The sequence below is a fragment of the Alternaria ventricosa genome (assembly GCF_023758065.1).
Source record: "Alternaria ventricosa strain BMP 2768 chromosome Unknown scaffold_30, whole genome shotgun sequence".
Taxonomy (NCBI): domain Eukaryota; kingdom Fungi; phylum Ascomycota; class Dothideomycetes; order Pleosporales; family Pleosporaceae; genus Alternaria; species Alternaria ventricosa.
The window spans coordinates 80096-94881 of NW_026055710.1; the positions used below are offsets into that span (position 1 = coordinate 80096).

Below are 14786 nucleotides of genomic sequence, written 5' to 3' on the forward strand. Positions count from 1 at the left end.
GCTGATGGCTTCGCATGAATGCTCAAACTCTAGTACTGCTTGGTGCTCTTGCTAACTCTCATAAGCTGTGAAAGCCCGTCAACAGTTTCGGCGCTCTGTGTCCCCGTCTCGGTGTTCGCACTCGAGCTCGTTCCTTCAGGCTCCGCCCCACTTCGTCCCTCCGACAGTTCCGAGTCAGCGTCTGGGGTTTGACCAGCCTCCGGCTTGCCATGTCGGTCTTTGACAGCTTCGGCTGTCTGCTCGGATGTCGCTCGTCCGATCTCCGCCAGATTGGTCGGTATGATGCCATACTCGAAGCGATCGATGACAGCTCGCTCCACTGCGATTCGCGGTTCCTCCACACTAGCTTTGTAATCCTTCAACAGCGCAACAGCCCTCTCGTCGCCCTTCAAGACACACCTGTGGATCAACGTCTCCCACGTCTTCCTTCTAGGCTTCAAGGGGCCCTTTTTGCCAGCTGTCGCGCCCGTTGACCGCATCTCCTCATAGTAAAGCAGAGCATCTTCCAGGTCACCCGATTCTAGGCACACCAGGATCAGACGATCATACGTAATTCGGTCAGGTTTGAGACCCAGCTTGACCATCTCGTTCGCAAAGAACATGGCAAGCTCCTTGCGGGCGGATCTATGGCAGCCTTGAAACAGAATGTTAAACGTTTCTGTGTTCGGGCCAGCATGAGATACCGTGTGTAGGGCTTTGTAAATCTCGATGCCCTCTTCGAGGCGCTTGCTTGCGATGCTGGCTTTGATGCATGCGTTGACGGCAGCGGTGGGAACTTTGCGGCCAGAAGTCTCAAAATCTTGCAGATATCTGAAGGCCTGCATCGGTCTGCTGTCATCGTTGTGATGTTTTGCGGACAGATACCAATAGAGAGGATCACAAGTCCCAGCGTTGACCTTCAAGTTCGAATCAACCATGATGAGGATGACAGACAGAGCTGCTTGGAGATCGTTGGCGTTGAGGTATGTGGATATGAGCAGTTCATAGTGTTGCGAGGTGAACGTTGTACCCCGTTCGGTCAGGACGCGAAAGACATCGGTAGCGAGCTGGATGTCTCCGTGTCGTGAGGCGAGAGTGAGTACGTGCAGGCAGGCGCCGGTACCAGGCTTCAGGTAGCCCGGCTGAACTTGCGCGATCCATACAAGGCTCGTCTCTGCGTACTTCATGGTGTTAGCAGCTTCCCTTAAAATGCATACAGCACAGGCTCCACTTACAAGCTGCTTGTGCGCCGCGGCATCTAGCAACGCCCCCCAGAGAGCGATACTCAGCTGGACGGTACCGGTTCCGCTACTCTTGCTGTGCACGCCCTCCTTGAGACTCAGCACGTAGAATGCTTCCTCGACTTCGCCAAACTCCAGCAACATCCATATAGCCTTATCAAACAGCCAGCTCTCCACGCGTGCTTTGTTCCTGACCATCTCCTCCAGCAACTCGAGTGCGTGTTCGAAATGTCGCTCGCGTAGCATCCCGGCTATGATGAAGTTGCGCGCACGGTCGGATGGCATGAACCATCGCGACTTCATGTATTCGAGGATGTCGGTGCGGAGGAGGTAGTCCGGGTGCACTGCAAGTACCTCAAGCACGCATTCACAGCCCCGCGCATCCAGCAAGATTCTTGGCTTTCCGGTCAGAGACCCATCAGTCTCGTCCCAGAAGCCCATCTCTTCCAGCACCTTGCGGACCTTGCCCGCCGTGCCATTGACAGAGTCGACAAAGCTGTGTAATACGGCCGTGTACATCTCCCTATTCGGTAGCTCACCTCTGTCTTTGATCAACACCCTGCAGATATTCATGACTTCGTCGAAGTTCCCCTTGGCGCCCTCGGCCCGCACATGTTCGTATAGGATGTAGGTCGGGAGCTGGGCGAGCGGAGGTCTGTCTCGTGAAGTGTGCGAAGGGAGAGCGCGCGGCTTTTCTGCAAAAGACCGGAAGCCGTTCAGGGCTGCCCCGGGCTGCGAGAAGAAAGTGTCGTTTGCTGCGGAGGGTGCGCTGGAGCGGTTGTAGGTACGCAGTTGGCGGCCGCAGTGGGCTGTGGTATCTTTTCGCGATGCATTGCGTTGTAGCAGTCTAGCTCCTCCTCTTGCAATGGACGGTGTCGTTCCAGCATTCGACGGAAACCCCGGACACAGGCATCGCCACAGGCCGTCGTTCACGAAAGGGCGGGGTGGCATTGGCGTGGGTGATGTGCATTGCCAAAGTTTCAATGCGCGCAGCGTAACATGTTGCGTCCGTGCGCGCGCCTCGGTTCGTCTTACACGGCAGATTGGTAAGAGTTTATTTTCGTATTATATGCACATGAGCACTTTCCAGATGCTTTTCCTATCCCATACCAAGCCGCAAAAAGGGTATATGCGCCCAAATACCAACACGTCTCATGCAAAGCCCATGCCCTTCCGTACCGTATTATATCGAAACAGCGTCAGGCGTAGCGTTTCCTCCCATCCCTAAATACCTAATTCTGTCATAATTCGCACAGACACGTGCTCATCTCCTCACTACTTGCTCTGAAAGAAGTTCCAGTACCTGTGGATGTTAGTGATGCTCGTGTCAAGGGTAAAGTACCACATACCTTTGGTGAGATTACTTCCTGGTTCACCAAGTGCTTGCTCATGATCTTGACAACCTCCATTTGCTCCTCGTAGGTGAGTCCAGTGATGGCCGCTTCAATCACTCCACCGACTGTGGTGTGGTGCACGGCGATGAAGCTTGAGTAGTAGAAGAAAGCAATGGAACCCATGATGAACTGGCAGTCCATGCGGTCAGTCATTCCACCGTGACCGGGGATAGAGTCGCCAAAGTCCTTGATCTTGAAGGTGCGCTTCAGGCCAGAAGCGAAGAAGCCACCGAAAGGCGCGATGAGAGAAGCAAAGGTTCCGAGCATGATGACGTGGAATTGCACTGGCATGATGTTGAATGTTCGCGGAATGGGGAGACCCTCGGGAAGGAAGGGAACGGTATAGTCGCGCGCGATGAAGACCGGGTTTGGCCTGCATTCGAGGCCGGACCAGATGTTTGCGCCCAGATCGTTAACAGGGCAGATGAAGTACTTGTAGTCGCCGAGGAAGTGGACAACGAGCATACCCCAGATAACAGTGAAGAACCAGGCGCCGAGGAAGCCCTCCCATGTCTTCTTGGGCGAAATCTGGATGAGGGGTGTCCGTCCAAACGTAATACCGCAGAGGTAGGCAAAGATGTCGTTGGTAATGACCATAGACACGGGGAGAATGAACCAGATGAATCCCTCGAAGATGTTGTTGATGACAAAGTGCGCCTGTCCAACGATGAGGAAGAGGGCCATGTGCGTCCAGGCAAACTGGGTGAACTGGAACTTGTAGTGGCCCTTCTGGAGCGAGAAGACGAAGAAGACGAAGCCTGGAGAAGTTAGTTTGCGCATACATCGTGGAGGCTGGGAACATACCGATAATGTACAGCATGAAGGAGATGAACCTGTGGTGGGTAGCCAGGGGCAGCAGCAGACGGTCGACCATCAGGACGTGCTTGAAGTAGTATATGACACTCTCGCCGTAGAGGAAGTACATGGCGGTGCCGAGGAAGTACCAGTTCAGCGACTTGGTGAAGCGCAGGCTGCGGGCCTTGCTGGGCACATTTGCGATTGCGATGACCTCCTTAAAGGATATGACCTGGACTGCCGTGACGATGATGATTATGAAGAGATGACCTGCGCCGAGGGCCCAGAAGAAGCCGGCAATCATGACGAGGGTCCATGTTGTGCGCGTTATGAAGTTGGCCTTCTTCTTCTCGTACTCGGTCTGGGGGGGCTGTTCGGTGGCCTGGCGCTGTCAGCTGGGGAGACGTGGGCAGAGGACTGCCAACGTACCGGAGGGGCCGTGTCTTCTTTGATGGTCGGACTGCCCGGGTCGCTGTACTCGGACATGCTCTGCGAGGGTCTCCGCGCCCTGCCGTTGCTGGCGCTGCGGACCTGGTGGTTGAACTTGACGTCCTTTCTCGGGCGCGCCATGGTGAAGGAGGAGAGGGCGGTTGCGCCTGGTATCCTTGGGGGTATAGGGGCAGCCGGGGCGAGGCCGGAGGGGAAGGCGCGATGGGTGAGGGCGGGGTGGGTGAAGGAGGTGGTGTTGGCGGCAGGCTCGACTGGGCCAAGTAGTGAAATTGACGGACAAGTAACCACGGGCAGCTTGCGTCATGGCACCGCCGCTTAGCTTAGCGACCCTGCAGCCTGCATGTGAATTTCCCTAGCACTATAACACGCCAACGCCAACACGCCAACAACGCGTCCATGCGCCCCGCATCGCGACCGCTTTGGGACATGCTCACGCGCAGGCCCGCTGGCAGATGGACCGACAATGGCTGACGACGACTTTGACGACTTCTCCGACGATGACCTCGACGACCTCCCTGCCGACGCTCTGCAGCATCTCGAGGCGAGCGCCATCCGCGCGACACAGCACCAGCCCGACACCGAGCCAGAGTCGGACTACGGCCCCGACGATGGCGACGAGGTAGTCAATCTGGACGATGCGCATAGTCCGCCGCCTCTCTATGCGCTGGACGAGGAGGGCTACGATAGTCACATCGATGACAACATCAACGCAATTATCGAACACTGCCACTATGACCAGATGGAAGTGGAAGAGCAGCCGCGCAGGTCCCAGGCTGACCCCAATGCGCTGCTCCAACGCATCAAGAAGGTGCGACACGTCCACCTCAGTCTGTAGACGCCCCGCTGATCATCGCAGTTAGAGCAAGACAAGGCGCGCGAGAAGCGAGAAGCCGAGGAGCTGAAGGGGAAGCTGCAGACCAAGGCGGGCGAGGCCGATACCCTTCGAAGGCGCTACGATGCCGAAAATCGCAAACACGAGCGCCAGCTGGCAGACCAGCAGCAGTCGCACAGCACCGAACTGGCCAAGCTGCGTGCCGAGATGGAGAAGCTGCGGCGCGAGAAGGAGTCGGTGCAGACGGACAACATGTTCAACCAGCACGAGGCGCGAGAGTCTGTCATGGCCCGACGGCCTGGCAGAACCATGCCCTCACGACCAAAGTCAGGTGCGCAGGCAATCAGCCCAGCCGGCACACCTAAGAGGGGGCAGAAGACGAGAGGTCCGCTAGGCGATGGTTTTGACGACGACGACGTTGTCATGGCATCACCGTCAAAGAACCGCGAGAGGCAGAAGACGGCGACGCCAAAGCAAGCCGGCAAGAGGAAGCGACAGGCTATCGACCAGAGCCCCATACCCCTGCCTGCGCTGCAGCTGAGCGAACCGCGAACTCGGCCCAGAGAGGCAGAGCCAGCACCAGCCGTGGGTCCTGTCATAGACGCTGCACTCCTCGAGCACTTTCGACGCGACGACCGCCGATTCACCCTCCTGCACCGCCTGCTGTCACATCCATCGTCGAATGGCACCGACCGTGTCCTCGAAGCACTTACATCGCATGCATTTCCGTCCAAGCCATCCAAGAAGCTTTCTTCGATAGTGTATGATGCCCTGGCGAAGATCAACACATCCGATGTGCACGAGCTAGCAGTACAGATATGTCACATCTTCCTCGACTTGTGGAAGCGGTGTCAGTCCGAGAAGTACTACGCTCCGACGTCTCTGATACTCGATGCGCTGCACTTCATCCTCGCATGCGAGCCGATCGAGACCGCTGTCAAGATCACCGAGCGCGTAGTGCCGCTCATAATCGCGTTCGTCGATCTCGTGGCGGACCCTATTTCGAAAGCAGCCAAAGGGGGTGAAAAGGCCGTTGCCGATCTCTACTCCCCGAAGCAGCGAGAGATTGCATCTCACATCGATGTTGAAGACTGTCTTGAGTTGCTGTATCTGATCGCCAGCAGCTGCGTGTCCTCAATAGATTCCACAGCAATAGCTCGTCTATGGCAAGCGATTCCTTCAAGCTTCGCCATCATGCTCCTCGTCAAAGAGCAGCCACATGCCCAAATCACGCTCATGTTGCGCATCCTTGGCACCTCTGCACTGTCCACCTCAATAGGACCCATAACCTTCGCAGATTCCGCCCAAGACAACCAAGCAAGTAACGAAGACGCCCTGGTCCATCGCCTCACCAACCTCTTCACCGAGCTGCCCAAGCCCGTCCCAGATCCTTCGGCGTTTTCTGATGAAACTCCAGCTATCTCCGAAGCAGATCTCTGGGACCTTCGCCTGCTCGTCATCTCGGTCCTGACGCAGTTCTCTATACCAGAATACGGCTCTAGTCGTCTAGCCCAGAACGGCCTCTGCATCGGACGACTGATTAAATACCTCGATCACTGCGTGACGAGTTTGTATCGGCATCCCATCTCACCGACTCAAGAGCGAAAAGTCGATTCCATTAATGCCACCATGAAGTTGATTTATCACGTCGCCACGACGAATGCCGATTTCGACATCAAGAGCAAGTTGGTGAATACGCTAGGTGGTCATCATGCCTATCTCGTTGCACTGACGCGGTTGGCCTTCAGCGAGGGCTTGGTGCTAGAAGCGGGGATCGAAGATGAAGTCGTCAACATGGCGCATGACATTCTAGACGAGGGGCTGAGTATGGAAGAAGGAGACGCTTTCGGCAAGGTGTTCAGCAGTGGAAGCACTGTCTAGACATGTTCAGTGTTTTCTTAAGAAGGAGATCATCAGCGCAAGCGGCTTGGGCGATGGCTCTGGTTTCAACTTGCACATGTTCCCCGCAAGATGACCCCACTTCTGAGCTCAGGGACGATACCACTTTAATTCCGCGCTCTTCCACAATCATGTAGAACAAGATACGGATATCGGCATCTTGTATAATCGCTAGTCCGGCTCGCATTGCTATGCATTGCTATGGCTTGCGATGCTATTGCATTGGGTGGCGTCTATAGCATATCAATCACACACTCTTCTACAATCACCAACTCCCCATCTCTACACCCGTCCCCCAATCCACCCCAAAACCCTCTCCAAAACCTCCTCCCCACACTCATCATTCAACAACTCATGCCTTCCCCCTTCAACCACCTCAAACACCTTGTCCTTACTCCCTATTTCCGCTACAAACCTCTCACTCCCCCTCCAATCACAATACGCATCCTCATCCCCATGCACCACCAACGTCGCCACTGTCCACTCCCCCATCTTCGCTCTAACACTGTCTGCAACGTCTACGGCTGTGGCTGCCGTTAAGAAACATATCGGTTTCTTGGAATACAGGGGATCGGATAGGTATTTCTCTATCTCGAACTGACGGCGTGTGAGGCTGGAGATGGGTACTGCGCGGCCTGGGATAGAGACCGTTGGCATCGCGCGCGCAGCTATGCCGACGGCTAGTCGGGCGGCGTGGGGGAAGGGGCCGGGGAGGGCGGGACTGGTTAGGATCACACAGTCAATTCCCTCTGGGTCTTCTACCACACTCCCCGCGGTTATCAACCCGCCCAGCGAATGTCCGAACAGTACAACCGGTCTCCCTCCTCCTTGTTCAACAGCATAACGTCGTAGTGCGAGGTGATCGGCTACGGCTTTGCCTACGTGGACGACGGCGCGGGGGTGGCCGGGGGAGGTGCCGTGGCCGTGGAGGTCGAGGGCGTAGATCGTGTAGGAAGCGGCGAGGAGGTGGGGGATTAGGGAGGAGTGGGATGTTAGGTATCGGAGGGAGTATTCTGCGTAGCCGTGTTGGAGGATGATTGTTGCGATGGGTGGTTGGGAGGGTGTCCAGATGTGGAAGGTTGTGCCGGAGGGGAGGGTGTGGGTTTTGTGGTTAAGACCGCGGTTTGGGTCGGGTGTTGGGGTTGGGGGTATCGGTGGTTGTGAAGGTTGTTTGCGGTAGAGGGTTGGGACGTTCAACATCTTGAGATCAGCGAGACTGGCGATTTCAGCACATCATACCCTTCTAGAGAAATTCCTCCTCCTAGAATGTCGGTTTCGAATGATTGGGAGAGCTTAGCGTTGGTGTTGAGCAAGACACCGAGGCGAACGAGTGTAGGTGTGGTCTGTACAAGGAGTTGCCATCATCGTCCTGATCTAGAAGTTGCGATCATTGTGGAACGAGCGATATACAATGCAGAGAACTGTGTTCTTTCCAGTTGCTGAAGAAATGTCATTTCGAGGCAAAGTAGGTTCTCATAACTCCAGGACTGCCTACCTCACACATGGCCCACGTGGGGTGGGGCACCATGGCAGCTTTGGGCATAGTCTGCCACAATGCGGGGCGCGCCTGGCACCTGTGCATCTCTACTTCATCCTCGGATGTTCAATACACCACTGCTCAATACAATCAAACTATTCAAATCGTATGCTCGACGACGCTACCGCGAAACAAGAATGCATTTCAGTTTCGTATTTCGGCCTGTCATGCAACGCATCGCATCGCCGACAGTGACAAGGCGAGTGCGGCAGGGCAAGCTGTGATAGGCGTATGCGCGACCTTCGCGCATGACTGCGCAAGACCCAATGGATAGACTCATATAAGAGGCTGCCTTCAGCCCTCAGCCGTTCGCACTTCTCGTTGCCTTCTCAACTCAACCTGACATCTCCATCGTTCACAAACTGCATACGAATAGACTCAAGTCGTACACCAAAAGCTCAATCGGTAATTTTCAGGAACAAAGTACATTACAGCATATCCTACAGCCAATTCCGGGTTGAGTCCCCGGACAACGTCATTCCTTCATCCTCATACTATCGAGATGCCCGATTCAGTGGACACTTCCGATTTGGTCCACCCTGATGTCCAGCGTTACATCCACAAAGCGCTGCAGACTCCCGATATAATTCGCGTTCTCGAGCTTCTACCAGGGTCGTCCGAATCCGCCTTGTCGTGTCGAATACTTGAGATACACCGAACAAATTCCGATGTTGAGTTCGAAGCTATCTCGTACGTTTGGGGCAGCCCTAACTCCACATGCTATCTACACGATGTGGAAAGTAACAGCATGTTGCGTATCACCGAAAACCTGTATCATGCTCTCAAAGCGCTACGCTACCCGGACAAGAGTCGGGTCCTCTGGGCAGACGCTATCTGCATCGACCAGTCGGATAACGATGAGAAAAGCAACCAAGTCAAGAACATGGGCTCCGTTTACGCGACGGCGAGAAGGGTCATGGTATGGCTGGGCAACGAAAATCTTAGCGAAGCTTTCAAGGCATTGGAAGGGCTTGAAAAAGCATCAGATAATGGCATGTCAACTGCCAACCTCGAGCTTACCGGCCCTGTCGACGACGTTAGGATGGCTGTTTCCAGGATAATTGGAACACCATGGTTCACTAGACTATGGACCATACAAGAGTTCGTTCTCGCTAATGATGTGCGTTTTTGCGCTGGAAACCAGTATATCAGTGAGAATGTACTGGACAAGGCCCTCGAATATATCTCTTCCAGAATCGAGCAGCTGGACTCCATATCATCATCTGCGCTTGAATCCGACCACCACTTCAACATGGTCAACATGATCAACATGGTGCATAATCTCTTCCGTTTTCGTCTTACGTGGCACGCCAATTCATACCCTGGCTCACAAGGAATATCACTATACAGATGTTGTCAATGGGTACACAGTATCCCTCCTGATTGTACTGATGAACGGGATCAGATATATGCTCTCCTTGGACTGGTCCAAGGGCCTACTAGGATCGTTCCTAACTACAGTCTCACTGTTGCAGGCGTCTTTCTGGAGTTCACCTGGTCGGAAATTACAAACGGAAATACGGACATATTACGCGACGCAGATTTCCGAGGACCAAACGACTTATATCCGTCATGTCTTTACCGACCAGATTATAGCTCTGGCATGATAAGAAGTAAAACGCAAGCAAGCAGAGCGGGCATGAGTCGAGTTACCTGTGCGGAATTGATTCGACCTACCTCCATCCAGATCCGAGGTGTAATCGTAGACCGTATCAGCGGCTGTTGGAGGCCATATTCCATGCTACCATCTGAGAGTGAAGCTCAGATACGACTTAAGACAGACACATATCAGACTTTAAAAGATTTTCTCCAATCTGCTAAAGTTTTGTCATCGTCCGACGTATGGCTCCCAGATTCAACAGGCCTTTTCTATACTCTTGGGGCTAACAACTGGACCGACAATGCAAAGACAAATCTACTGGAGGTATTCTGTAATATTCAAGCCTGTGCGAAGCGGATCACAGACCTGAACCCGACGAGAAACGATATAACACCAGAAAAAATACAAGACCAATTTTGGCGAATGCTTACTTGGGCCAAGGATCTCCCATCACCAGCTATGCCAAAAGACTTCCGCCATCTGCCTCCAGATTACGCTTTTAATACTACCTACCCCTACATATTCACTACCGTCAAAGGGTACATGGGCAGAGCACCCAACCATGCCATGGTTGACGACCTAGTGGTCATCTTTGACGGGGGCCACGTGCCATTCGTGCTAAGACAGGCGCACGATAGTATTGGTGTACGTTGGAAGTTACTCGGGGAATGTTATGTGGATGGTTGGATGGACGGCAGCTACTACGGTCATGAAGTGATGGATGATGTCGACCAATACCTTGCGGCAGCGGACGCGGAAACCAACACGGAATTCTCGTATAGGAAGAAAACATTGCTTAGCGAGTATTTCGTACTGTGCTGAGGCCGACGAAAATCGCGACCCAAGACATAGTTCGAAATGAGATTCATCTCCATATTCAACAGCACTTGGCTGTCAGTCACGAACGCATATATTGTCAAGTATGAGCAAGGTTGCCAGTGATGTCACTCTCGAAGCGAGCCAATACATTCCCTTCGCACAGCGTCTATTGCAACTTGCCTTCAATCTGTCCAATCAAATACTCTATCACATTGCGACTTTTGCTTCCGCGGAACACCTGGTACGTCGGTAAGGATCACGGTCCGCGGCGAAGCCCTGCATTCCCCCACCATCCATCCCGCATAGCCTTTTCCTTCACTCTCATATCCCACCAGCCATTGACTGTACCCATTGAACATGCAGTGCACGGCGTCGTGCATGTGCATGTGGCTCGATTGTTTGTCATCAAGCTTGCTTTGTATGGCCTTACCCCTCGCAGTTATAAGCAAACATGCCCACCCTCACTTACCCTTTGCAATTCACACCACAATCACGTCCCCGACATCGATACCAGATGATTCCGTCCAAAAACGGTAACGTAGTCGCTATCAGATCGCCTACCGGCTCTGCGGTAGATGAGCGCTATGATGCGTTCGATGGAGCACAAGATCGCGAGCGCTTATCGTGGAAGAAGCAGGCGATCGTCGATCTAAAGCCGTCACTACATCGCGATACGTATGGATACACTGCGCAGATGGTATGACAAACGAATTGACTGTATACAGATACATAGGAGCGCTATTGTTCAACGTCTGCGCCTTCATCCTGCCAGCTCTCTATAGCACCTTGTCGAAGCTATGGGTCGCGAATATCGATTCATCTATGGTAGTCACAACAGACACGTACACCTACATCGGCGTTGTCGCAGAAGTCTTAAACGAAGGTCTTCCACGCGCTTCCTACCTCGTCATCGGCGATAAGTCCAGTCGTGGTTTCCGTGAGCGCCTGCAGCTCACTCACACTCTGATCCTCTTCCAATCACTCCTCGGGCTTATCATGAGTATCGGCTTCGTCGCAGGCGCTTCTACTTTCGCGCAAGGCTTTGTTCCTGTTGAGGTGAGAGATGTGAGCGTCACATATATTCGCATCTCCGCGTTCTCTGCATTTAGTTCGGCAGTGGAGTATGCGATCTCAACGTCAACTCGCGCGCTGGATAAACCTGATGTCCCGCTCATTATCAGTTCCGTCAAGTTCGCTGTCAACATCATTCTTGACTTGATCATCATCTCTAAATTCCATGTCGGAAGCATCACGCCCACGGTGAACATGCAGGCTGGTATCTCGCTCGCTTGCAATCTCACTTCCGCTTTTGCTGGACTGGCGTACTTTGTTTACACGACGAGTGTAAGCTCCAAGTCGCCGATCCATGGCGACACATCCAGCCGCGGTATAGCCCCTTCCGTACCAGCTCTCGTCACACTCGCCAGGCCAGGTGCAATCTTCTTTCTGGAATCCGCCATCCGCAACGCACTATACCTGTGGTTGGTGCACGGTATCGTCGGCTTGGGTAGCGACTACGCAACTGCTTGGGGTGTCTTCTCAACCATCCGATGGGGGCTGATCATGGTACCTGTCATGGCTCTCGAGGCGACCACACTGACCTTGGTGGGGCATTCATGGGGAGCATTGCGCTCGACCATTTTGAGCATTTCACAGGCTGCGAAGCTCCAAATTACCCGCCGACAATTATGGGATGTGATACGCTGGGCACTTTACTCCGTCGTCATTGTCTTAATGGTGGAGATTCCACTCTGTCTCATCATGTCCTTCGCCGGTGCCGAGCCTTTCGCACGATATCTCTCGGGCTCTGAAGAGGTCTCACGTATAGCCGCACGTATGTGGCGAACCATCGATTGGTGCTACATTATGTATGGTGTGTCGACACAATTGGCTGCAATTTTGGTATCGACACGCCCAGCTTGGTATCTCTACCAGTCTCTCGCATCGAACATTCTCTACGTCTTACCATGGGCGATTGCGTGTCAAGTGGTTGAGCTGAATGCTGGAGATGCTTGGACATACCACAGCTTGGTATTTGGCGGAAGCCTGGTTTTTTCATTCTTCATCATCATTGTGGTTGACGGAGTGTGGGCGCTCAGGCTGATGAAAGGAAAGATGAATGTGAACAGGGCGTAGTTGCGGAGAGAACGTGGGACATCGTAGTCGAATAGAGGATAGAAACAGCTCATAAAACAATGCAATTCTGCATGTTTCCACATGCGGCAACGTATCTCTCTCATCATAGTTGGAGCGTCATCAGTCTCTTGCATTTTGTCCCCATAGACCATTGTTCAGCCCTTCCACACTGCCGGCTTCGGCTGTTTGTACAAGCTTAGATCGTTCGGCGTCGGGAACCAGATACTTGGGTCATCCTCAGCGTAAGCATTCGGGAACCTGACCATCGGCCCTGGACTCCCATTGCCGCCTTCGACAATGTCCACATGCGCACAGTTCACAAACCATTGACTCTGTCCAAGAGTCATGGACGGCATGAAGTGCTCGATGCGCAAGAGGTATCGGCCCGAGGGTGTGGCAGCGGGAATCGTGAAGTTGATGGACAGCGTATCCATAGTCGACCACGTCGTCTTGTCCGCCGGCCCTGCGTATGCGATCTTGAAGAAATCTCCCTTCCCGTCGTATTCCATCAGACTCTTTATTCCATCCGGCAGCCTGGAGAGAAACACTTGCCCAGGCCCTTCGTGGAATATGTATCCTTGAACATCACCTTCGTAGTAGGGCCCAGACACCATGAGTCCAACATCGCTCCCAGCAACAATGGTCGCTGTCTCTATAGTATCGGCGTTGTGAACGGGGAAGGAGCCGCGGCCGCATGTGACGTTTGCGTTTTCGGGCCCGTAGATGGGAAAGGTCTTGAGCCAGAGGTCATTGTAGGTGCCGGCGTTGCCAGAGACGTCGCGGACGTATTGGAATTCTCGAGAGATGGTGTTGTTCACTATGAGGCGGTTGAATACATCTAAAAGGTTCGTTAGCAACTAGTTCTGAGGACAAAGATGAAAGTACAAACAATGGGCGCTAGCCTGCTGCGCAAGGGCCGTTGCTAGCCATAGAAGGACGACGGACTTCATGACTGCTGCTGCTTTCCGCTTAATAACTTTGCTGAAACTTAGCCATCTCAGCCTGTCTTATACCACCGCTCAGTATGAGCCCGACCATCACCGATCCTGCTCTAAAGAAGACTCTGCTGGGAGCACAGCGCTCAAGATCAGAGTCCTCCTGACCATGCTAATACATGCGCAAATCCTCCTTGCTGATGGTGCAGCTGCCTGTCGCCAATGGTGTTGGTTCGGTTGCTGCCGATAGTACTTGCTCCCAATGTGGTAGTTTTTAGATGAACTCCAGATTGCCGGATGGGCGATGTCGACCGAAGCCCAAGCGGGGTAGGCGGCATATTTAGAGTGTTCATATAGTGACTATGAGTGGTACAAGTCACACTGGATATGTTTCAGTCCGGGTAACGAGGTATAACGTGCCGGGTAGAACGAGATCGGACGTGCTATCCTGGGTAGCTGGGTTTAGGTGAAAGCGTTGGCGGCAGCCATGCCGTTAAGCGCAAAGCTTGTTCGAACTGCGCAAGGCATGTCTTCGTACCGGTACGACACTTGGTGCTGTAGCTTGTGAAGTTCATGACGAGAAGTTGCAGGCGGAAAAAGCAGCATGTTAACAACGCGTCGCGTACGCGTGACGGCGATGCACAAAGGCTCGGCGCTGGTCTGTAATTCGCGTAGGAATTGTCGATAGCGCTGAAAGAATTGGTAAGATCGCGACTGCACCAGCGCCTGTAGAGTGAGCAACAACAGTCGCAACGCAAGTGCAGAGTACCTGGCAGGAGCACGCGCAGAAGCGATGACAACATCGAAATACCCCTGACTAAGCTTCGGAATGAGCCCCACACAGCATGACACGCGTTCCGCAGCAGTGACGGTGAACAACAAAACCCATCATATTCGCCATCACAGAGAGTACTAGCGCGCGTCCTACTACGCGTATCTGCACATACATCACGATTCCGATGTCTTACTCCAATGACAATGGCACAGCAATCCCCGCTCCTCCTGCTACCGGGTGAATTGAAGAACCAAATAATAGACTACATCCTCACCCGCGACCCGGGCACCGCACCACCTCCAGTGCAACACTCTCCATTATCACTATCATCAACATGCCGTCAACTACATGAAGAATACCACACCCTCGCCTGGACCGCAACGATCTTCACACT

General features: G+C 53.5%; 5 protein-coding genes across 5 annotated transcripts; 2 read left to right on the forward strand and 3 right to left on the reverse strand.

The window, feature by feature from the left end:
* Positions 1-29: 29 nt before the first annotated feature.
* On the reverse strand, positions 30-2171 carry J4E93_010411 (uncharacterized protein; the record flags this gene model as incomplete). The annotated part of the gene is made up of 3 exons (XM_049348291.1): positions 30-1160; positions 1215-2067; positions 2119-2171. 3 exons carry the CDS (start codon positions 2169-2171, stop codon positions 30-32), a joined length of 2037 nt encoding a protein of 678 aa, XP_049194520.1.
* A 313-nt stretch (positions 2172-2484) lies between these two features.
* On the reverse strand, positions 2485-3979 carry J4E93_010412 (uncharacterized protein; the record flags this gene model as incomplete). The annotated part of the gene is made up of 4 exons (XM_049348292.1): positions 2485-2523; positions 2570-3372; positions 3419-3791; positions 3839-3979. The coding sequence occupies 4 exons, from the start codon at positions 3977-3979 to the stop codon at positions 2485-2487; spliced, it is 1356 nt and encodes a 451-aa protein (XP_049194521.1).
* A 343-nt stretch (positions 3980-4322) lies between these two features.
* On the forward strand, positions 4323-6572 carry J4E93_010413 (uncharacterized protein; the record flags this gene model as incomplete). The annotated part of the gene is made up of 2 exons (XM_049348293.1): positions 4323-4667; positions 4716-6572. The coding sequence occupies 2 exons, from the start codon at positions 4323-4325 to the stop codon at positions 6570-6572; spliced, it is 2202 nt and encodes a 733-aa protein (XP_049194522.1).
* A 4796-nt stretch (positions 6573-11368) lies between these two features.
* On the forward strand, positions 11369-12682 carry J4E93_010414 (uncharacterized protein; the record flags this gene model as incomplete). Its single annotated transcript, XM_049348294.1, has 1 exon — positions 11369-12682. One exon carries the CDS (start codon positions 11369-11371, stop codon positions 12680-12682), a length of 1314 nt encoding a protein of 437 aa, XP_049194523.1.
* A 155-nt stretch (positions 12683-12837) lies between these two features.
* J4E93_010415 (uncharacterized protein) lies at positions 12838-13632 on the reverse strand (the record flags this gene model as incomplete). The annotated part of the gene is made up of 2 exons (XM_049348295.1): positions 12838-13520; positions 13572-13632. 2 exons carry the CDS (start codon positions 13630-13632, stop codon positions 12838-12840), a joined length of 744 nt encoding a protein of 247 aa, XP_049194524.1.
* Between the last annotated feature and the right edge of the window lie 1154 nt (positions 13633-14786).